The 25416-nt window shown below is 42.8% G+C and overlaps 1 protein-coding gene across 1 annotated transcript in view; it reads right to left on the bottom strand.

Annotated features, from left to right (window-relative positions):
* LOC129704006 (uncharacterized) overlaps positions 1–24555 on the bottom strand; it is a 234455-nt gene extending 209900 nt beyond the window's left edge. The window contains exon 1 of the mRNA XM_055646803.1: positions 24378–24555. Within this exon, the coding sequence (XP_055502778.1) occupies positions 24378–24410 (33 nt within the window). The 5' untranslated portion in view covers positions 24411–24555. The remainder of the gene's footprint in view (positions 1–24377) is intronic.
* Positions 24556–25416: the final 861 nt, after the last annotated feature.

Below are 25416 nucleotides of genomic sequence, written 5' to 3' on the forward strand. Positions count from 1 at the left end.
TCTGTACCTGCATGGTGAGAATGAACTTGGAATAGAAAACATAATACAATATCTGGACGAGCAGAGGCTGAATGTGTTTGCGTTCACTGTAAGAATCACGTTGACATTCACCAGCATTATGATCTTTCCCCCACTGCCTGTTTCTGGTTGTGATTTGCAACATTCAGTAAAATTCTGCACTGAAGTGCACATGTCCAACACATTATTCCATGCTGAGTTTTTGACTCAATTGCAAGACACACATACTGTATCTGTTGCCGAACATCCTTCTCCCCGCCTCCTCCCCCCTCTCATCTTCTAGCAGCTGCATATCCTCTGCACATTCCTTGAGCCGTGCTGTGTTCAAAGAGGAACGCCTGCCAATGCACACGTCAGGAGCAACTTGTTTTGAGTTGAAGTGTTAAAAGGCACCACATTGTGCAACCCAGAGCACAAAGGACCTGGGGTCCTGGGTCAAACGATAGCAGAACTCTTTCATTATCCACAAGAAATCAGTCTGCTGGTGGTGGGCAATGACACTAGTGGGTCGGCCACCTCCTGTTGCCGTGCAAGGTCGAGTGTGGATAGTACTTCAAGCTTTGAACTCCAAAATGACAAGATATGAAATCACTGTTGCATTGTTGATAAACCTGATCCGTTTGCTTTGCAGCCCAAGTGAATATTCACTGCAGACATAATGATCCCACTGCTAATATCCATCCCACCAATTGCTCCACCAATCTGAGAATGTGTTGTATATGCCAATGTGAAGTTCCTGATTGGATTTTTTTGAGCAATTAACAAGGAAGGTTGATGATACATTTGTTGTAGTCTACATAGCAAGTGTTTTGACATTATCCCACATGGCAAGCTCATCAGAAATGAAGTCCATGGGATCCAAGGGTTAATGGCATATTAGATCAAGAATTGTATCGGACTCCTCAGTATACAGCAAACCCTTGGTCTAATGGGCCCAATTATAACGGATTTTGGTTATAGCGGACAGACCTATCGACAGTTGCTGACATTACCCGCGGCTTGCAAGGTGCACCAGCAAGCCCTTCTCCACCAGCTGCCTGCACTGTCTGGCTGATGCTGCTGTTGTTGCAGCTCATGTTGTAGCCACTGGCTGGCGGAGTTTTCTTCGGGCTGCCACCACAGACAGGCGCGTCGGTCCCCTCTCACCAGCTGCAGCTTCTTCCTGTTGGCCGACGCTCTGTTTGCTCGGCTTCTTCTCCTCCCCCCCAGAGTTGCCCACATACTCCACCTTGGAAGATGACAGCAACTGCGGGGGAGAAGAAGGACTTCAGAGGAGAGAGCAGTGGAGTGGACTAAGCAACAGGAGGAGGAGGATGAGGTGACAGTGGATGGGGAAGCAGACAGCTGGTGAGAGGGGAGGATGCCCCATTGTGACCGAGCCTGTCGTAGTCTGAATAAAGTCCTGCCAACCAGGGACTATAACATAAGTCACGACAACAGCCACTTCAACCAGACTGCAGCTGGTGAAGACGGGCTCACTGGTGCAGACCAGCGGCATCAACACCTTTTTTTTCCAGGTGAAACGTCACAAAGTGCTGGAGTAACTCAGCAGACTGAATCAATCTGCAAAACTGAAGTCAAAAAGGGAAGGCACTGGAGAGGGTGCAGAAAGGACAAATAGGAATTGGAAAACTGGAGCCCTGAGGAAAGACTGGATAAACTACGATTGCATTCTTCGGGGAGATGAGGTTGAGGGGTGAGAAAATTGAGGTTTATAAAATTCTCAAAACCTCTACAGTTGTACAGCAGAGAGCATATTGAGTGGATGCATCACGGCCTGGTTCAGCAACTCGACTGCCCAGGAACAAAGAAGATTGCAAAAAGCAGTGAACACTGCCCAGTCCATCATGGGTACTGACCTCTCCCACCATCGAAGGGATCTACAAGAGTCACTGCTTCAAAAAGGCAGCCAGCATCATCAGTGACCCACACCACCCTGGCCACTCTCTCATTTCACCCCTGCCATCTGGAAGAAGGTATAGGAGCCAGAAAACTGGAACTTCCAGGTTCAGGGGCAGTTTCTTCCCAACGATCATCTGGCTATTAAACACATAAACCTCCAAATAGGCTCATGATTATATAGACTTGGGGAAGTTATTTTTGACTTTACTATTATTTATTTGCCTGTTTTTATTTTTAAATATATGTATACTGAACTTATTTTTGTTGTTCATGATGGGTTTTACAGAGTAATAGGTTCATGATGGGTTTTACAGAGTAATAGGTTTACATATCTGTTGTGTTGCTGCTAGTAAGAATTTCATTGTTCCGTTTTGGGGTATATGACAATAAAACACTCGATAAAATTATGAGAGGACAGACACAAAATGTTGGAGTAACTCAGTGGAGCAGGCAGCATCTCTGGAGACATTCCTTCTCTTCAGAGATGCTGCCTGCCCCGTTGAGTTACTCCAGCATTTTGTCTCTGTCTTTGGTTGAAACCAGCATCTTCAGTTCCTTCCCACACAAATTTATGAGGGGCATCGATAGATTAGTAAGGACTTACTTCCTTCAGCATAGGTGGCTGAAACCCGAGAGCCTTAATTTCAATAGAAACACAAAAGTATGCAGATGCTGGAATCTGCAGCCAAGATTTAAGGTAATTTATATACAGTAATCATTGGGGGGAGGGGAGGGGGGTTGGGGGAGGGGGAAGATGATGGAAAAAGTTTTAATTCAGAGGGTGGTCGGGAGCTCACTGCCTGAAAGGATGGCAAAAACCATCGCCACATGTAAAATGTATGTCTATACTTGAAGAGCTGTGAATGAAAAGTACACTGTCCTGGTGCTGGAAAATTGAATTAGGTCGGAGTCTATTTTTCAACCTGCACACAGCAAGAGAGCGCTTGGGCCATCGACACAGTCACACCCTATCGCTGACTATTTCTGAGGGCAATTGTAGATCCTGAAAATAAGCACCTGCGATTCCAATTTTACTCTTCGGGTTCCTGGAAATGGATTTACTTGTGTGAAGATAATTGTTTACGCTGCAATCTCGTCTGAGGAAAGTTCTGTGTCGGTAATAGAAAACCAAAATTGATCTTTTTGGTGCCGTGATGCCGCTTTATGGCAAATGGGAGTCCATTGAACTTGCTGAACTGCAAAGAGAAGGTGATATTGTGCACATGAAACGTCTCAAGGCAGGGAACCAGGGAAATGATTGATCCTTCCTGCAAGCCCAATGCCTCGTTGTTGGGAGGGAGGTGCCTTGGCCAGGAGAGGACTTCTGCTCCCTCCAGGCCCCCTGGCACTGCAAGGCATGCATGAAGCTTACCTTGTTGGATGTCTTTTGGCCCCGGCTCCAGTGTCCAGCAGGTTTGGCCTGGAAGGGCAGCACCCTGACTCCACCTGATCACAGTGCCCTCTCCAACTCCAGCCCCAGCCCCAGCTAAAAATAGCAGCTCAATGACATCATCAAAGCCTGATCTGCATATTTAAAGAGGACCACGCTAGTGTGGACGAGGTCTCTTTTGGTCTGTAAAGTAAAATTGGTCAGGCAGGCAACCGATGCAGTGAAGGAGTGACAGATGATTTTCCTCCTCTTATTTCTGAAACATTAAAACCGAAAGTCAGAGGACTTAATCTTGTTTACCTCGGAGGAAGTGCAGCATTTGCCTCAACAAAGTGGAGGCAAGATGGTGCAGCAAGTTTGGCACGATGGCGCAGCAGTAGAGTTTGCTGCCTTACAGCGTCAGAGACCCATGGGTGCTGTCCGTACGGAGTTTGCGCGTTCTCCCCGTGACCGCGTGGGTTCTCCCCGGGTGCTCCAGTTTCTTCCCACATTCCAAAGACGTACAGGTTTGTAGGTTAATTGGATCTGAAAATTATATATTATCCCCAGTGTGTGGGATGGTGCTAGTGTATGGGGTGATTGCTGCTCGGCGTAGGCTTGGTTGGCTGAAGGTTTCCACGCCATATGTGTAAACTAAAAGTGCAAATGAATTTGAGCCATCCTGTGTCCCTCTCCAATGCCACGTGTCCCTTCTGTCAGACTCATGCAGTTTAAGAACAGTGCCACAGTGTAATCTGAACGGTATTTGATAATTGATATCATTTTGATAATTTGATATAATTTAATTGCCACACAACCAAGGTCGGTGGAATTTGGGTTGCCAGCAGCGGTACAGTAATAAAGAACACACAACCACAATAAAAATTTTACACAAACATCCACCACAACATTCATCACTGTGGTGGAAGGCACAGAACTTGGCCAGTCCTCCTCCATTTTCCCCCGTGGTCAGGACCTCCACCCTCCACAGCCGTTGCAGATGGTAAGGGACAAAGTCAAGGTCAAGGTGAGTCCAGGATCGGCTCATCCCAACCAGAGACCGCGGCTTCAGGCTGGTGTAGGCCGCAGGCAGGCCGGCGGTCAAAGTTTTAAAGTACCTGCCGTGCCGCAGCCGGAAGCACCGCAGACTGCAGGGCCGGCGGTCGAAGCTCCCCTCCAGGGGAGATGGTAAGTCCATACCGTGCCCGCGGTAGAAGACGGCCGCGGGCCGGCGGTGGAAGCTTCTTCTTCCCCCCGGGTCCTCCACGAGGGATCCCGGGCTGTAGACGCCGCACCAGCTGGAGTTCTGCAGACCGCTGCTTCAGGCTGCCGGCTGCCCCGGGCCAGCGAAATCCAAGTGCTCCCCTCCGGCGAGCCCCAGCAATGTCTCACCCGCTCCGCGCCGAGAGTCCACGCTGCGCTCGTCGCTGAAGCTCCGGGCGCATCTCCGGGAAAGGTATAAATGATATGCTCCATTATTTCCTAACAGTCTTCTTCTTGTGTAAGGCATGCACAGCCTAAAGATGTAGGACAACTTGTTCTATTTGATCTTATTTGATTGTGCATCCGGGTTGATTGGATTAGTCGAAACAGGGCGGACCGTGTGAAAGTTGCAATCTCCCACCCCTCCTAACGGTCACGTATCTGTGTAACGTATTTGAATCTCGAACAACCAAACACTACATATAAATATAATAATGTGGCGGCTCCTAAGGGGCGTGCCATTATACTGCCGAACCCCTCGGCACAGGAGTGGTGCAGTCCGGAGGCGGTCCTTAGCCGGAGGGTATAAAAGGCAGGGTTTGGGTGCCATCTTTTCCTGGTTTCGTCTTCCCCTGAACCGGGAGGAATTAAAGTAAAGTGCTTCTCAAACTTCGGACTACTTGCCTCATTTTGAGACCCACGCACTACATTGGTGACCCCGACGCTCCATTGGCATCATGATGGAGACAGAACAAAGCCCTACCTCCTCACACGCCAGCCCGACCCTGTCTCTGGACGCGGTCTCCGTGAAACTGCCCAGCTTCTGGACCACCCGGCCGCTCATCTGGTTCCAGCAGGCGGAGGCCCAGTTCAACCTGCGGGGCATCACGGTCGATGCCACCCGTTTCTATTACCTGGTGGGAGCCCTCGACCAGGATGCGGTGGAAGAAGTATCGGACTTCCTCGCAGCCCCCCCGGACAATGATAAATACCTCGGCCTGAAATAGCTCCTGCTCCAAATTATTGAGACCCACGCACTACAATAACACTCTGGGATTTGCTTCAAACCTTGAATCAGGTGGTACTTTACATAGAAACAATGATCAAAATCCAACACAGGAACAGGCCCTTCGGCCCACCATGTCTGTACTAACCATGGTGCCATATCAAACTAATCCACTCTGCCTGCACGTAGCCCTTTAGGTCTCTATTCACTGCCTGTTCATGTGTCTGTCTAAATGCCTCTTTTATGTGCGCAGAATTTGGATTGCCCTGCTATAGAAAGGAATTGTAAAGGATGTGAAAAAGATTCACGAGGACTTTACTGGTACTGGAGGGTTTCAATTATAAGTTCCTGGAAGTGCTGGACTTATTCCCCTGGAGTGTAGGAAGTTGACTTTATAGAGGTAAAACAAACTCATGAAAGCTGTAGATGAAGTGGATGGTCACAGTCTCTCTCGCAGGGCAGGAGAGGCGAAAACTCAAGAGCATAGGTTTAAAATGAGAGGGGAAAGATTTAAAAGGAACCCGAGGGGCAACCATTTCCACACAGAGCAAGGTGGGTATATGGAATGAGCTGCCAGAGGAAGCTGTAGAGGAGGGTACAATTACAATGTTTAAAAGACATTTGGACAGGTTTATGGTTGGAAAATGTTTAGAGGGATATGGGCCAAACTCAGACAATGGGGCTAGGTCAGATACACATCGTGGTCAGCATGGCTGAGATGGGCCGAAGGGCATGCGTCTGAGCTGTACAAGCTCAATGACATCTCCTTGGCAACACATTGCAAGCACATCCCCACTTGCTGTGTAAATAATCTTCCTCGCAGATGTCCTTTAAATTTTTCCCACCCTCAACCCCGTTAATATTTGGAATTGCCACCCTGGGAAAAGGATTCTGACCATCTACCCTATCGATGCCTCTCGTAATTATACAGATTTATTTTTAAGGATTATTTGGGATATGTTCAGGACTTGGGGACTAGCAGGAGCAGCTAGTTAATTCAAACAAGAACCCGTCTTAAAAAAAAAGTTCACAATTAACTTTCACTAATACTTCAAGGTCATCAAAACTGGCCATTGGGTGTGGGTTGTTCCGATTCCATACTCTTTCTATATTCTGGCTGTTGTATTACCAGGGAGCCATCCCTAACGCTGTAAACAAGAGAAGTATATTTTGTACGTCCGGTATTTTGTGCTCAGAATCCCTCAGACTAGCCACTCACATCTGAACATTCAAAGGGGTTCTGTCAGTTGGGACATAAATACATAATTCTTCAAAAGTTACCCATCTACACTCAAAATATGAATGTAGGTATATTTGTTACCATTGAAACTATGGTCTTGTTGAGTGTCAGGAGAAGAGAAATAAATTCTCCAGAAGACCTGCTTGTGTGGAATAAATTCCTTTTACTTCTATCAGCCTTAGTCTCCTGTGGCTCAGTCACAGTCACCTGTCTGTCATCAGATCACCAGTCAGGTCTCCTTATAGCTAACAATCTCTATTTCCAGCAACATCCTGCAGCACCTCTTCAGCACCTTCTCCAAAGCTTCCACATCTTTCTTATTGTGTGGCGACCAGAACTACACATAATACTCCAAATGTGGCCAGACTGAAGTTTTATACATGGCAACATGACTTACCGACTATTATACTCAGTGCCCCATCAATGGAAGCATGGCCCATGACTTCTTTATCTCCATATTGTTTCGCCACTTTCAGGGAGCTAGGAACTTGCACACCAAGATCCCTCTGTCCATCAATGCTCGTACCGTTTATTGTACACACTCCTTTTAAGTTTAGTTTAGAGATACAGTGCGGAAACAGGTCCTTCTGCCCAATGAGTCTGCACAGACCAGCAATCTCTGCACATTAACACTATCCTACACACACTGGGGACAATTTACATTTGTATCAAACCAATGACTCTACAAACCTGTACGTCTGTAGTGTGGGAGGAGACCAAAGATCTCGGAGAAAACTAGGTGAGAACGTATAAACTGCTCAGAGACAGCACCCGTAGTCGGGATCAAACCCGGTTCCCCGGTGCTGAGGCAGCAACACCACCGCTGCGCCACTGTTCTTCTTACCTTTCATCTTATAAAACTCAACACCTCAGACATGTCTGGATTAAACTCCATCTGCCATTTTCCAGCCAAATTTCTAACTCATCTATAACCTGCTGCGTCCCTTGACAACCTCCCTGACCATCTAAAACTCCACCAATTGTCAGGTCATTTGTGTCACTCACTGTGGGAGTGAGGTTGCATTTTACCCACAATGACACATTAATATAACATATTATTGATAAGACAGACCTTCCATACTGTATGAAAAAAACCCCCAAAGAGAAGGAACTGTTGAGCAAAGTCAAGTTGAGCAAAAAAAGTAACGGAAGCACACGAGGGGAAAAAATAACAAATATGTATGAGAATTATTTAGAGTGTGCATCTTTAAATGGCACCAACAGATGCCAGTCATGCCTGGATCTTAATTCATGGGATTGCTAACTTTGACCTCCCTCACTTTCCGTCTTCAGCATATTCCTGAAAGTCTGCTTCTTGACAAGGCTGCACCTCCTCTAATCTTAATCCTTTGCATTTGGTAATGTTTCTCTGAAGCACCTTTAGACATTTAATGACATCAATACTTCTGCATAATGTAAGAGGACACTGTTGTGGTTGCATGCATCAAACAGCTGAGTGAACAATGTTCACAGTGAGGGAAAAGTAACTAATCTTAATCCGTGCATTTGATAATATTTCTCTGAGGCGACTTTGAACATTTAATTACACCAAGGGTTCTACATGATGCATGATGACACTGCAGTGGCTGCCTGGATCAAATGGTTGAATGAACAATGAGATGTGATGAGGAAAAAGAACAGTTCTAAGATCACTTTCACCCTGACTCATGAATGCTCCCCACTTCCAGGTAAAGAACGACAGAAGAAAATGTGCGAATGTTTCGAAGAAAACTTTTAACAGCTTTTGTGTTGGTCGTATAACATATAATGAGCAGCACAGAGGCACAGCTGTTGTTTCATAGTTGCAGAAACACAGGTTCGATCGTGACCTCGGGTGTTTCTGTGTGGAGTTTGCACATTCTCCGTGTGACCGCATGGGCTTCCACAGCGTTCTCCAGTTTCCTCCCACATCCCAAAGCCACGTAGGTCTGTTAGTTAATTGGTCTCTGTAAATTGCCCCTGGTGTGTAGGGAGTGGATGCAACAGTGGGAAGAGATAGAACTATGTGAACGGGTGAGCGATGGTCAGCATGGATTCAGTGGGCCAAAGGGCCTGTTTTCATGCCGTATCTCGTAATTAATCGATAAGTATATAAAAAGCTTTGCTGTGAAATTACTGGAAAAGCTGAAGGAAAGAGGAGGAGGCGAGGGCAGCAGCGTGATTGCAGTCAATAGTTGCCATGGGGTGGTCAAAGGCGCTCATGCATCTGATGGGAAACTCAGAGCTGCCATAGGCTTGATGGGCTCAATGACCTCTTTCTACACCTTAAGAAAAGATGAAATATATGGGAATGTGAGATGAGCTCTCCCGCTTAGCTCTCTGTGGAATAGGTGCTTGGGTGTTTGGTCTGCAAGTTTTGTCTTGTTATTCGGTTTAGTTTAGAGATACAGCATGGAAACAGGCCCCTCGGTCCACGCCAAGCACTGATGACCCGTTCACACTAGTTCTTTGGCATCCCACTTTCACATCCACTCTCTACACATTGGGGCAATTTGCAGAGCATGTTTTTGGGATGTGGGAGGAAACCAGAGGAAACCCACATGGTCACCGGGGGAAAAAAAACACACACACACACACACCAAGTTTGGGATCAAACCCAGATCTTTGGCGCTGCGAAGCAATGGCTCTACCAGCTGTGTCACTGCGACGCCTAGTTAAGGATCCATGCTTGCTGAGGTTGTTGCCGATTTATCGGATCTCCTCTGTTCTTTCCACCTCTGAGGCTTTTTGTAGACCTCAACTTTCAGACCTCAGTCTGTGGTGGTGCTTCTAGTTCATGAATTACCTGCATTTGCAATTAATTAGTTCTTGAGTTTCTTGGTTGGTCTTATCAAACTATTCTTTGGTGATAAAGTAGCAAAGTGTTTCTTCAGAGGTGCTTATTATGGTGGACTTCAGGCGCTGTTAATGCTCTCTGATTGGGTCTATTAACTGCAGCCTTGGTGGTGGTCTTTTTGCGAGGTCTTTTTGAGTCCTTCAGCGGTGATTTTACAGTAAGCAAGAATGTCATTGTCCTATCTGGGACACATGACAATAAACTCTCTTGACTTGACTTGATTTGATTTTTCTGAGCTACTGTTTCTATTGCCATCACTGGCTAGTGACCAGACTGACAGACCAAATAAGGCTTTGGTTCGTCCAGCAGTTCTCAGCACCTGTCATGGTGTGGGTAATCTGGACATCCTTGCTATCCCTCACTTGGATTATGATGATGTTTTCTAACAGGTGCTAGTAGTTGGATCATGGATGTGCCTTGAGGCATGAACTTGTTTCTCTTACAAGACAGTGTGTTGGACATGACAAGATCATATCCTCAGGAAAGGGACTCCATTGGAGTTAGCTTTCCCTACTTATTCCCTGACAATCACACCTTTCAAGAAGTTCATATCCATTCCAGAACAGCATTGAAGTCACCAAGCAGAATTGATTTGTTGCCCATTTGAACTTGGGGTGTGGACTGATCAGCGTTATGCAAGAATTCCTCTCTGTCTTCAACTGCTTCCGCTGAGATTTAAGTGTATGTATTGATGATGGCAGCATGCTGGTTTTCTGTTTGAGTGAACCAAGAGTTATGAGACATTCCTATTCCCCAGGAGTCGATGCAAGGCTCTACTAGCTCTGTGAAGACAGTGTTCCTCTCTTGTAGACTCTGTGTATTTGCCCTTTCACTTGCCATATGTTGAATACACAGAGTATTTTGAGTACCCATGATTGTATACGTGGACACAGTTCCAACTCCATCGTAAAATTCACTGACGACACCACGGATTACGAGTCAGACTATAGGAGGGAGATTGATTTCCTGATCGAAGGGCTCCAGCAACACAACCTGGCTCTGAGCGTCAGTAAAACCATGGAGCTGATTGATGACTTTAGAAGCGAAAGGCCGAGGATACACAAACCTATCTTCATCAATGGGTCAGTGGTGGAGAGAGTTATCAATTTTAGTTTCTGGGTGTGCATATCTCTGAAGATCTATCTTAGACCCGGCAAATTTTAAAGAATGCCCATCAATGCCTCTACTTAGAAGATTGTGGAGATTTGGTATGACGATGAATACTCTCTTGAACTTCTACAAGTGTAAAGTAGAGAGTACATTGACTGGTAGCATCACGGCTTGGTTCGAAAACAAAAAGTCTCAGTTATTTTCATAAGGTCATACGCAATAGGAGCAGAATTAGGCCATTTGGCCCATCAAGTGTGGAGCCGTAGTGTAGATCAGCCGTTCAATCAAGGCTGATCTATCTCTCCCTCCTAACCCCATTCTCCTCGATTCTCCCCATAACCCCTGACACCCGTACTAATCAAAAATATCTTTATCTCTGCCTTAAAAATATTCATGGACGGCCTCCACAGCCTTCTGTGGCAGAGAATTCCACAGATTCATCGCCCTCTGACTAAAGAAATTCCTTATCATCTCCTTCTGAAAGGGGTGTCCTTTAATTCTGAGGCCGTGACCGAGCCCTAGACTTTCCCACTAATGGAAACATCCTCTCCACATGCACTCTATCTAATCTATTTTGAGCTGTCAGATGCAGGAAATGGGGTGGAGCATGCATTTAAAACCTCCTTTGCAGATGAAAAAACAGTATCACACCTCTTGGCTCAGTTGGAAGCTCAAGAAATAAATAAATGTCTTGAATGGTGGAAAGATGGAAACCACTGAAATACTCCAAGCACGGGAGAGCCAGTGCCTTCTGTACTCATCCATGCTGTAAAGGTAGTTGTCTTCCATTTGCATTTGTGGTTCATACAGATGGGATTGTGGTTTCAATCAATTTAAACAATGCCTGGGAAGACTGGCCTTAGCATTACCAAATTGAATTACTCCCAATCAGTGTTTGCCATGTTGAAATTATTAGATAAAGAACAAAAAATACCTAATTTCCATCATCACCTTGCTAACTGATGACTTTTAAATACACTGGGGCTGTAATTACAAGCCTAAAATGGCACAAAGACTTAACAGTAATTAATGGGTGGAATTAAAAAGGTACAAACTTCACACAAATCTCATTAACCTGAACTGAAAATTACTTTATTTTAGCCATGGAACGCCATTACAAAATTCTGAACACAATGCTTTTGTATTCTTAATCCGTTGGCTTCAGTTAACAACACATGTTTGCTGCCCCCGGTAACAAGCATAATCACAACACAATAGCATTTTAGCGAATTCCAGCACCGCTTAAATAATGGCATGACCCTCAGAAGAATTATGTGCCCTTGAACAAAGCTGATCGCTGTTTTTGAACTGATCCACACTTTGCAGAGGTCTACACACATAAGACGTACAAAAGTAACTTGTAAAGAATACACTTCTTTCTCCAAGCTAGGTAACATTCATCTTAAACACAGGTACCACTCCTCATAAACCTTCAGATTGCTGTGGGTGGCTGTTGTTACATGTCACACTGTTCAAGTCACTCCTTGATTAGACACAAACGCTCACATTCCTGCGTGTGGTGGTTGATTCAACATGTCACACTGTTCAATCACTCCTCGATTAGATCCAAACGCTCACATTCCTGTGTGTGCTGGCTGTTACAACATGTCACAGTGAGCCATGCAGCTTTCAGTCTGTCTTTTAGCAAAAAAATAGCAATTTCTGATTTAACTAAACACCACAGATCTCCCTCTACACCACCACGCTCAGTTTGTGTTGACTGGTTTGAGATCTCTTACCTTTTCCTCTTATTCCCTTCCACAGTACTCCTAAAACAAACTCCAGGGCTTGCTACCAACAGTCCATATGCTTTAAGAAAACTTCCTGAATTACAAGATTAGCAAAAATCTCTAACAGGTGAATGCTGGGAAGCAGGCCAAAGGTCATCTTTTCAGCGTCAGGGATCAAATTACAGAGTGAGCAACACTGACAGCCTAACCAAATACAGCAGCGTTAACAAATAAGAAAAAACAGCCCTGCCTTTGAGAGCAGTTAGCATTGGCTGTGCCTTTTGTTTTACTAATTTCTCCACCTAATAGCTTGTTTGCATCAGTCATTCCTTGAAAAGGGTAGACCAACAGTTTCAGCATTACTAGGATATGCAGAACAGTTTTTAGAGTCTAGTTTTTAAGTCAAAATAACAACATTTTTGCTTAGGAGTCCAGTGTCCTGCTTTTTAATAATTCCCTAAACTAGATGAGCTCTTTTCCTCATTTTTCATCTTGTTAACCAGCAGCAAAGAAAAACCTGATAAAACAAATGACTAACATTGGCTCCCGTAAGAAAAATCAGGTCAAAGTCCAAAATTCCCATTACCCGTTCAATGCGGTCATTATGTACACACTTCAAAATGGCCATCAAGGTGACACCAAATTCAGTAAGTCCCGTGAATTGAATTCCATTTGATAGCCAGTCATAGACCAATATAGATAACTTGTGGGAACACTGTGAGATGCTTCATTATCTCTGATTTATGTCACGAAAGAAGGACATCGAGGACATGAATTTGGTGATTTCATATAAAAGAAAAAAATATTTATCTCATGTTTAAAAAAAAGCATTCATTATTTCATTAAAATCCAATGGTTCTTTTGAAAAGGCGTCAATCTGAAAAGGTTTTCTTTCTCCAGAGACAGAGCCCACCCAGTTTTGTGATTCAACAATTTCCTGTATTATTTTTCATCTATACTTTAGGGTCTAAATCAGAAATGCGAGCCAGCTAGGCACGGAATAAATGCCGGTTCCCCACACCATTTGAGGATGTTCATCTTTAATGTTATTAGGTGAAGGGGTACCTTATGAAGGAACAATATTGTATTTTCACGCACAGAAATTCCATTTTCTGAAATGATTTATGAACTTTTGAATGACAGTATTTTTGCTTAGCCATTGTTTACCAATGAAATATAATCATGGTGCTCTCAGAAAGAGGTCTTCTTCCACAAGTTGAGTAGCTTAATTTACAAAAGTGTTACAGTACTTGAAAATGTTTGAAGGTAAATTTTGTCCATCGAAATGGCTAGACAAAAGGCATTCTGTACATTTGAACACACAGAGGGTGGCACGCTGTTCATAGTAGTGAAACATCTTGTAGATTGAAGACACATACCCTGAAGAATCAATGATATTACTATAAAACTTTGTAAATCAGACATTTGTAATTCATGGAATTACTGTTTATTTTTCTTATGGACATTCATTTTTGGGAACTGGGTGTTGGCAAGGCCAGTAGTTATTGCTATCACTGTTTAGGTCAGACACGGGTGAGGTATCTTTGTGATATCACCTCCAGATATCCTCGGCTGGCTCCACCCTGATCAATAACATTTACAGCATGTGCTGAAAGTAATAAGGTCTAGAATATTGCTGAGGTGGGGGACTTCAACATATTTTATGAAGTGTGGCTTGGTAGCATCACCACTGACCAAGGGAGCTGAGATCAAAAGAATATGTCCATCAGCCAGGCTCTGCCACAGAACAAGAGGTAAATTTAACCTCAGTTATACCAATCTACCCAAGTCCCAATTGACCACCTCCAGAGACCATCATCATAATGGAAGATAGTTTTGAGTTAATAATAGTAGTTGTCGAGGATATCAAAAGAAATGACCGAGAACGGTGGGTATAGCAAAGACATTGGGACCAGGCTACATCCCAACTGTGGTGCTGAACACCAAAGCCACACCTCTTGCCAAGATGTTCCAGTACAGTTACAATGCTGGCATCGATCTTACAACATAGAACTTTTCCTGGTATGTCCTGTTCACAAAATGGCAGCAAATTGTTGAATATTAATGATCACATATTAACCCAACAGCAAAATAACATTGACCACACTCTCACCAAAACCTGTTTACGAATGATTGGTTTGAAGCATGACAAACATGCTTCACTGAACGAGACTCAGACATTTACCTGCAATACCTTCTCTTTCTACACTTATCTTTCTGAGTATCTACATGGAGATTTTTGAATCAAATGCATGCAGTCAAATATAGCACAATCTAAACCCAGTCAAGTGTAACTGAGTGATAGAATCTGGATGGAAGAGGGGAAATTGATGGGAATATCAGGAGAATGGGTTACAGTGAAAATTAGTGGGGAATTGAGATTGATTGCTCTGTGAGCTGGTACAGCTCCTTCTATGTCAGAAAGCAACATGGAAATAAAATGACATTTTCCACATAATTATTTTTAGATCAATTTAAGCTAATTCAGATTCATATTTCTGGTTCACTATTCATCAGTAAAGCACACATAGGCAAGTTAGAACCTATTCTTTTCAACAGTGAAATACCTTTTAATTCTACTGTGAGAACTGCAAATTTAAAAATCGTTTGAGTTTCAGTCCAGGCATTGCAGACTTAACTGAACAATTCTGTACTACACTGTCCTCTAGTGGCAAATATATAATATGTTTTTATGCCTTTAACTGCACTACAGTCCATGACCATACATCATTATCACCGTATGCCTTTTAGGTTAAGTTTATCCAATGAATACCTAAGTTTCTAGATTTTTATTTTAATACTGGGTGGCATTAGTGTTGGCTCTTCTCATTTCATTCCTACTTTTTGAACGTTTATGTCCTGTTGACAAATACAAAATGTACTTTATGCTAACATCAAGGGAAGGTAGTTTCTCTCTTGTGGAGGTGTTAATAGCCTGCCACTTTCAGGGTACAAAGTTAATTGTCAGCCCGTGCCTGAACTTGCCTAGGCGCATGCAGGCGAGTTGCTTAAATTAGTGAGGAGCTGTGAATAGAACTGTGCAATCATCTGCAGGCATTCCCCACGTAGTAGCTATGTTACAAAATTTTGAGATTTTAAAAATCAAGTCTGCAATTTATCCCATCGGATAAAGCACAAAAATAAGTTTAATTTGACACCTAATTCACTTTCATATCTTCAGTATTAAAAAAGTTATGGCCGTTTTCATACTCGGAAATTAGCATCTTGTTCCCTATTGATTTTCCATTTGACTTAACACAAAAGCTGTGATCGAGGACAGTGAAATGGCCATAACTTTCTTAAAAATTAAGAGAACTGAAAGAAATTTTCAGTTATTATAGATTGAAGCATTCTGAAACAAATATGAAACAATCTTACTTGGATGACCTGAAATTAAAGCATAGTCTAACAGCACGGATAAATGTGAGGAGGATGCTAGGAGACCGCAAGGTGACTTGGATAGGCTGGGTGAGTGGGCAAATGTTTGGCAGATGCAGTATAATGTGGATAAATGTGAGGTTATCCATTTTGGTGGCAAAAACAGGAAAGCAGACTATTATCTAAATGGTGGCCGATTAGGAAAAGGGGAGATGCAGCGAGACCTGGGTGTCATGGTACACTAGTCATTGAAAGTAGGCATGCAGGTGCAGCAGGCAGTGAAGAAAGCGAATGGTGTGTTAGCTTTCATAGCAAAAGGATTTGAGTATAGGAGCAGGGAGGTTCTACTGCAGTTGTACAGGGTCTTGGTGAGAACACACCTGGAGTATTGCGTACAGTTTTGGTCTCCAAATCTGAGGAAGGACATTATTGCCATAGAGGGAGTGCTGAGAAGGTTCACCAGACTGATTCCTGGGATGTCAGGACTGTCTTATGAAGAAAGATTGGATAGACTTGGTTTATACTCTCTAGAATTTAGGAGATTGAGAGGGGATCTTATAGAAACTTACAAAATTCTTAAGGGGTTGGACAGGCTAGATGCAGGAAGATTGTTCCCGATGTTGGGGAAGTCCAGGACAAGGGGTCACAGCTTAAGGATAAGGGGGAAATCCTTTAAAACCGAGATGAGAAAAACTTTTTTCACACAGAGAGTAGTGAATCTCTGGAACTCTCTGCCACAGAGGATAAGTAAAGGCCAGTTCATTGGCTATATTTAAGAGGGAGTTAGATTTGGTCCTTGTGGCTAAGGGGATCAGAGGGTATGGAGAGAAGGCAAGTACGGGATACTGAGTTGGATGATCAGCCATGATCATATTGAATGGCGATGCAGGCTCAAAGGGCCGAATGGCCTACTCCTGCACCTAATTTCTATGTTTCTATATAATTAGTTAGTTACCCAATTGTAGCTAATTCCAAACTTCAATTACTAGATCTAAGCATCTATCCATTTCTTAAGAAAATATTAACATTTTTAAATAGCCTAATGGCCAAATAACATTCACAAAGAATTCACAATAAAACATGATTTTTAAATCTCATTTACATTAATCTATGGGCCAAATGGAAGGAATTTAGTGTTCAATTGCTGTAAATTAATGGCCATTTAAATCAGCTTTCGAGTGGGATCCTGTGGAACTCTGTGGCACGCGCTGGTTTAGAACGTTCCCATTGCGGTAGACTTGTACCCCATATGCCCAGAAAAATACTGCAGGATTTAATGGGCCTCCAAATTAGCTACTCGCAACATTAAACTTTGTATAAAGGGATCTTAAGAAGCCCTTTGTAATGTAAAAATAAACAACCTACCTTCCGTTGTCCCCTGTATGAGATCCGTCCCGTTGTCTGCGGTCGCGGGTTTAGAGGATAATTTTTAACTTACTATAACAACTAAATTAACCAATATAGTTTTAAAATAGCCCCAGCGACCCAACGTCCCAGCGATTTTTCGTCAGCAACTAAGTAGGCTGAACAACCTTGATTTGAATAGCCTAGGGAAAATCGCATTTTAAACCTGCCCCCCTCTCAACGGTGACAAAATCACGCACATGGGCTGGGACAGATCTGCAGCGACGCCGAAGGTAGATTTTGCAACATACCTACTTGTAGCCTTTTACAATGGAAGAAAGATCTTTGATGATGCAGATCAAGATATATTTGCATGGGGCATCACTTCGATGAACTCCTGCATTGAGGTTACAGTATTGGGAGAATAAACTTCTGACAGCTATAGGTTTGACTCCAGCCGTTGATTTTAGAATTTTACCAAAGCGTCTTGGTGCAATGCTCATGGTCAAATGCTAACTTGATGTCAAGGGCAGTTGAATTTGCCTGTCCTCTGGAATCAGCTCTTTCATCCATGTTTGGACCCAGACTGTGATGAGGTGCTGGCAAAGTCCAAATTGGATATTGATGAGTTATCATCGGTAACTAAATGCCACTTGATAGCACTGCCAATGACAGCTTCTATCCCTTTGTTGATGATTAAGAGCAGACTGGTTGGGTGACAATTGCATTTAACCTGCATTTTCTGAACTGGACGTACCTTCTACATAGTAGATTTATGCGTGCTATTTTCGTGATATTTATTTAGTTGTTTATCTTTTAATATTTTACCTTGTATGTATCGTTAGCTTTTAGAAATGTTTGAATGGTGCACTGACTGGCTGACATTTTTTAATTTCGTTGTACATGGTTCATGTTACAATGACAATAAAGAAACTATTCTATTCTAGATACTAGGTGTTGTTACTATAGTTTGGTTTAGAGATACAGTGCAGAGACAGGCCCTTCGGCCCACCGTGACGGCACTGCACATTAACACATGCTAGGGACAATTTACAGAGTGAGCAACACTGACAGCCTACACGCACTAGACACAATTTACACTTATACCAAGTATACAAATACAAGCCAATTAACCTACAAACCTGGACGTATTTAGAGTGTGGAAGATCTCAAAGAACACCCACACGGTCATGGGGAGAACATACAAACTCCGTACTGACAACACCCATAGTCAGGATCAACCCAGTCTCTGGCGCTGCAAGCGCTGTAAGGCAGCAATTCTACTGTTGCACCATCAAACTCTACTGAAACAACTTGGCAGAAGCTTCAATACTCGGCTATTTATTTAACTCGTTGAAACATTTATCATTAATTTTCTCAAGCTCCAATACAAGCAGTTATTTTGGAGCATCCAGCATCTAACAATATTTAGTTCTTGTAGAAACAATGAACTGCAGATGCTGGCTCACAAGAAAAGACAAAGTGCTTCTGAAGAAGGGTCCTGACTTGAAACATCACCTTTCCATGTTCTCCAGGGATTTTGGCTGCATTACTTCAGTGCTTTGTGTCTTTCTTTGTCAATATTTAGTTCTAGCAACATCGGATTGGGCTTATTATAAATTTACAATATGAATTGGACCTATCGCTGTTAAGGGACAAAAGTTTAGGGGTAACATGAGGGGGAACTTCTTTACTCGGAGAGTGGTAGCTGTGTGGAATGAGCTTCCAGTGGAAATGGTGGAGGCAGGTTCAATTTTATCATTTAAAAATAAATTGGATAGGTATATGGATGGGAAAGGAATGGAGGGTTATGGTCTGAGTGCAGGTAGATGGGATTAGGTGATAGTAAGTGTTCGGCACGGACTAGAAGGGCCGAGATGGCCTGTTTCCGTGCTGTAATTGTTATATGGTTATCCCTGGAGGTATCATCAGTGTCTTCCTAACACTCTTCCAATTGGTTAACTAACATGTGAATGAGAGGGGGTACAGAGAAGGTTTACCAGACTGATTCCTGGGATGGCAGGATATGAAGAAAGACTGGATAGACTCGGCTTGTTCGCGCTAGAATTTAGAAGATTGAGGGGGGATCTTATAGAAACTTACAAAATTCTTAAGGGGTTGGACAGGCTAGACACAGGAAGATTATTCCCGATGTTGGGGAAGTTGAGAACAACGGGTCACAGTTTAAGGATAAGGGGGAAGTCTTTTAGGACCGAGATGAGAAAAACATTTTTTTACACAGAGTGGTGAATCTGTGGAATTCTCTGCCACAGACGGTAGTTGAGGCCAGCTCATTGGCTATATTTAAGAGGGAGTTAGATGTGGCCCTTGTGGTTAAAGGGATCAGGGGTTATGGAGAGAAGGTAGGTACAGGATACTGAGTTGGATGATCAGCCATGATCATATTGAATGGCGGTGCAGGCTCGAAGGGCCGAATGGCCTACTCCTGCACCTATTTTCTATGTTTCTATGTGAAAGCTATGAGTGAAGCAAATCAGCAACATGACAATAAGTGGAGACAAATTTAAACTACCTTGCCAACTGTAAAAGAAAATTGCTGCATCCATTGCACCAGCACAAATTAGGAAATTAGGAACCACAATTTAGTGATATCAATTTACATTCAGTTGATGCTTGCAGTTATGCATTACCACTGCAACATGTTAGCAGGTCATAACAATGTCTCATTCTAGTCCAAGTAGGATTATTGTTCTTTAAATTACATTAGCTTGCATTATGTTAGGTTGCATGCACTGATTGTATGGGTATGTATGATATTCACAGCAAAAGATTCTGTGCTGGAGAAATAGCAAGCCATGTAAAGTTCTGGCCCAGCTCATGATGCAGCAAGCAGGATACCCAGCAAAATGCCTTTCATAATACCTCTGTAGATTCCTGGCTTGCAGGTGAGGATGTGACTGTATCTGCTTCAGTAGCATTTGGCTAAAAGGATGAATCAAAATATAAATGAATGCCCATATTTTGCCCAGTCAAACCTTCTGCCGCCTGGAATCATCAAAGATGCTGTTTAATAACTGCAAAACTCCAAGCGGTGAAAATAACTTCAATAGATCATACCGAAAATTTAAGACAATTGTTCGGCAAACGATTAGCTCTTGTTTGTTTTTAATTACAATCGATAAATCACAATGCTTGTATTCTTCAACCGTGACATTGTTGTAACAAATGATGACGAATACTCCTACAGATTTTCACACACTCTGAAACAAAGGTGCAGGGGACACTGTTTTGCCAGTACACAAGAGAGTTATGAAGATATAGAAACAAGGAACTGCAGATGCTGGTCTACACAAAATGTGCTGGAGTAACTCAGCAGGTCAAGCAGCATCTCTGGAGAACATGGATAGGTGACATTTTGGGTCAGGACCCTTCTTCAGACTTATGCAGATGTGTGTGGCACCGTGCAAAGCACATGTTTTAGGCATAACCTGAAATGTAAAACTGGATCTCAATCTTAGATTTTCTGTTGGTGCTGAGTGCAGATGAAGAGGCTGACTAATACTTTATTTTGGAAATTATGGTCAGGTTCACTCAAACCATAATGACAGCTGGCTGGGCCTACTATTAATCCTTGCAGTGCAAACTAATTTGAGGAAATTAATAAGCAGAAATAGTAAAAAGATATCATACAATATCACTTACTTCCTTTTCGAAGGTGGTTGAAGGTAGTAGCTCTGGGGTGTAAAAAAGGTCAGTAGAAAAAAAAGGTAATTTAAACAGTCCATCACATTATCTCCATTCACCCATTGAGACCTCTTCTTGTGCTTCCTCTTCACCCTTGCTCTTCCCCTTCTGTCTTTCTTTAAAAGCTGCTGAAGCAAAAGGGCTACTGCAAACAGCAGTAGTTGTATTTTTACTAACATCCTCCAAACTAGTTCCTTCCTTGCTTGCATGGTTCAGAATGATTTTTTTTTTTAAACCTGAAATGCATTTTTTAAGTGAGGAAAAAATGCAGACATGGCATCATTTTATCAGGTGATCATTTGAGCTGTAGACACTCGTCACTGGTCGTTGTTGATTTTCGGTGTGGTTCTCTGAGGTCGAAGGGGGTCGTGCTCATTCACGGACCAATTTGCCAGAGACCATCCGTGAGTAAACCGTACATGGTCGAAGCCAGTCTTCAACATAGTCGAAGGAGGTCAAGGGAGGTCTTCAACATAGTCGTAGGAGGTCATACACATAGTCGTGGAAGGCCGTAGGAAGTCGTAGGTCACTGCGACCTTGATTTTAAAAAAAAAAGTTGCTTAAGGTCGCCAGAGGTTGCGGTGGAGGTCTCCTAAGTGGGACAGGCCCTTTACTATATCTTTGCATTTCACCAATGTAATGTTTGTAGACCCCTTCATTACATGTCCTCGCCTTCCATAGGCAAGGTAACTTATTTCACGTATAAAGATATTAAATTTAGGCTCGCTGGTCTTGTCATAAAACTGCAATGAAAAAGCACCAGGGGAGGCAACTATCACATCTGCCTCACTGAGGGGGGGGGGCGTGTCTTGAGCCCAGTGGAGGGAGTGCGAGCGTCAATTACGTAGGCTCAGCCCACGTAATTGACGCTGCCTCGCTCTCCCTCCACGTTAGCTAGCTTCAGCAGTGGCGGCGCAGCAATGGGTTCCAGCTCTGACTTTCTAGCCATGGGCGGCGCTGACCTTAACATCGCGGAGCCTGGGATCTCTCACCGAGGTCGCCAGCATTGAATCTCCACCCAGCTCGGCCTGTGGACTTCGGAAGCCATGGTCTCCAGTAGGAAGCAGCAGATTTGGAGGCTCTGGGCCGCTGAGAGTGCTCTTCCGTTCGAGGGCCTGAAACATCGGGCCATTAGCGGCGACTGCGTAGGCATCAGTAGGCCCCGACCACGTGTGAACAGAGGAAGAGGACTGAACTTTGGTGTCTTCCCTCAGTAGGAAACGTTGATTCCGCTGTGGGGGGGATGTTTCACATGTGTGTAAATCTGGCTCTGATACCAGCCAGTGCCTCCCCAGCCATTGACCTCACCGTACGTCACTGTCCCTCATATGTATCCATCTATCACTTGCCAAACTTTGCCCCATCCGTCTTTTGCAGCTTTCTCTCCCCTATCCCATCAGTCTGAAGGGTTCCCCTGCCTGAAATGTCATCTGTTCCTTCTCTCCACAGATGCTGCCTAACCTGCTGAGTACCACCAGCAGTTTTTATTGTAAATGGCGTGTTTATCATGTAACAACTTCAATGGACAATTACTGGCAGTAATCCATGTTGATGAGCAGCCAGAGGTTATCTTTTCAAATGGATTTTGATGGTGAAGAAATTTACATGCAAATGAAATATCCCCTCTTTGAGCTGGAGTCAGCCGAAGTTTCCAACCACAGACATGTTGGAAAATTATCCCTTTGTTTATTATTATGACATAAAACATTGAAACGTTCATGAAAATAATAAATCTTTCCACTCTCTCACTATGACAAATAATAATTGTGACTAGTCTAACATTCTGGGTGTTTAGTTTGAGAATGAAAATAAGTGAATTTACAGGCAACATTCATTATGATCAGAACAAAAAAGCTGCAGCTCATGTCAAGACTATGTACTGGATACAAAATATAAAGACCCAGAACAATCCAATTGTCTTGAATTCTATTCACTGTGTAACTTGGCATCACAATAAAAGCAGAAATTATTCTCACATGGGTAAATGATCAGTAAAAATGTCCAATATATCTGTGCATCAGCAGATGATCACATGTTACAAATAGTTTCATTGACTCTCAGCTTCTTTCAATGTAAAATACTTCCAGAAATGTGTTTCAATGGTCCAGCAATAAAACTAACATATCGCGCAGTATACATACAAGGCTATTTTAATTTCGCCGGGAAGTCCTTGTAGAAATATAAAGATTACAAATAATTAATAATTAAAATCTCATATCTAAATGAACATAGAGTCATACATACAGCAAGGAAATAAGCCCTTTGGGTCTAACGTGTCCATGGTGACTAGGCTTTATAGCTGAGCTATTCAAATGTTTGCATTTGACTCGTATCACTCCAAATCCTTCCTGTCGATATGCCCGTCTACATATCTTTTAAACATCACCATTGTACCCATCACTACAGCTACCCCTGGAAGCTTGTTCCATATATGCACCCTTGGCATGAAGAAATTGATCCTCAAGTCTCTTAAATCTTTCCCTTCTCACCTTGAACCTTTGCCTTCTTGTTCTGGACGTCTCTTCCTTGGGAAAAAGACAATGACTGTTCATCTTATCTACAGAATGCCTCTCATGATTTTGCATACCTCTATAATGTCACTCCTCAACCTCCTATGCCCTAGGGGAAAAAAAGTCCCCACCTATCCTTATACTTCAAGCCCTCAAGTCCTGGTAATATCCTGGTGAAAATTATCAACACCTTTTCCAGCTTTAAATAACAAGCTTCCTCTTGCAGGGCAACGAGAATTGCACACAATACTAAAAATATCATCTCATTAACATATTTTCCAGCTGTAGCATTTTGTCCCTACTCCTTTACTCAATAACCTTACTGATTAAAGGCTAGTGTGCCAAACAGTGTATGTGTATCCTTAATCTCTATGATTTGCAACATTCACTGTACCCTACCATTGACTATGGTCCTGCCCTGGTTTGAGTTATCAAAATGCACCACCTCACACTTAGTTTTAGTTTTCAGTTTTAGAGATACAGAATGGAAACAGGCCCTTCGGCCCACCGAGTCCGCACCAGCCAGCGATCTCCACACATTAACACTACCCTATGCACACTAGGGAAACTTACACTTATACCAAGCCAATTAGCCTACAAACTGTACATCTTTGAATTGCAGGAAACCGAAAATCTCGGAGAAAACACACGCAGGTCACGGAGAGAATGTACAAACTCCGTACAGACAGCACCAGTAGTTGGGATCGAACCCCGGCACTGCAAGTGCTGTAAAGCAGCAACTCTACCGCTGCACCACTGTGCCAGAGTTAAATTCCATCTGCCATTCCTCAGACCACTTCCCGAGTTGATCCAAGTCTTTTTTATAAACTTTGGACATCATCTGCAAATTTACTAACTACCTTCTCATCCAACTCGTTAATATAGATGAACAACAACAAAGGACAAAATATATTTTCTGCTTATAGAATAGAAACACATTTGAACACCCACAATCTTTTGATGTTACTTACTGATCACTGAACACCGTATGTCATGCATTCAGAATAAATGTAATCAGAGACCCACCTGGTCACCCATAGAACTGCTTTCATTTCCCATTTTGTTTCAACTTCAGTGCCACATAGCAAACAGGAAAGTGAAGAAAGGAAGCTGAAAAAATAAAACATGAATCAACAATTCGTATGACACTGTGATGTAAATGAATGGGTGTGGTATTAGTTAAAAGTGCTGATCAATAGACGGGGATGTCTAAAGAAAGGATTAAATTAGCAAATGGTTTATACTAACTGAAGATTTTCTAAGTTTTTGGCTTGTCTTCTGAAGAGATGAAAAAGACAGTTTGGAAGAGATTATTTATGAAACAAAAAGGAATTCTATGGATGGAACACATTTCTAAGAAGAAAAACACAACATCAAACAATGATGTGTTTAAATTCTAAAACAGAATAATCTCGCCGTTTTAATTACATCATAATTGAATGGTGGCGTGGCCTCGGATTCAATTGTAGTGGAATACTAAGGAATTAGGTGCCCTATCTACAACTACAACTATTTTATACCCAACCCTGCAAAGGATGGTCTAATCTTTTAGCAGCCTGTTGAGCTTGTTTTGGGAGTTATTTCTCTGCGTTTGGGTGAAACATGATACATGATTAATGACACCAGTTATAACGAGTGAAAATGTTGGGTGTACCTTCACGATGACAACTGTGATGAACGTAATTTTTTTGAACATGCTGATTAAACAAATTCATTTAAAGTGGCAACACCAAAGGAAAACCATCATCTTACTAAAACAGAATTAGTCATGCTGGAGAAGGTTATGAGTAACTGTTTATGAACTGATTAATGGTTTCCCTTGAACTGTTTTAATCTTTTAAGCATATATGGGTCTTTCATCATTCCCTTGGACTCCTTCAGAAAAATGAAGCAAACAGTTGTATGTCGAGAACTGATAATTTTTAATGCATTTTTCCAATGCCGTTTTAAATATTGTCTCATGTTAGCATCTACACATTGAAAGTATTAAATTAGGTCCAATCAATGCTGCTTTAAATATTATCTCATGTTAGTATCTACACATTGAAAGTATTCACATAATTAG

Source organism: Leucoraja erinacea, chromosome 15 (genome assembly GCF_028641065.1).
Source record: "Leucoraja erinacea ecotype New England chromosome 15, Leri_hhj_1, whole genome shotgun sequence".
NCBI classification, from domain to species: Eukaryota; Metazoa; Chordata; class Chondrichthyes; order Rajiformes; family Rajidae; genus Leucoraja; species Leucoraja erinaceus.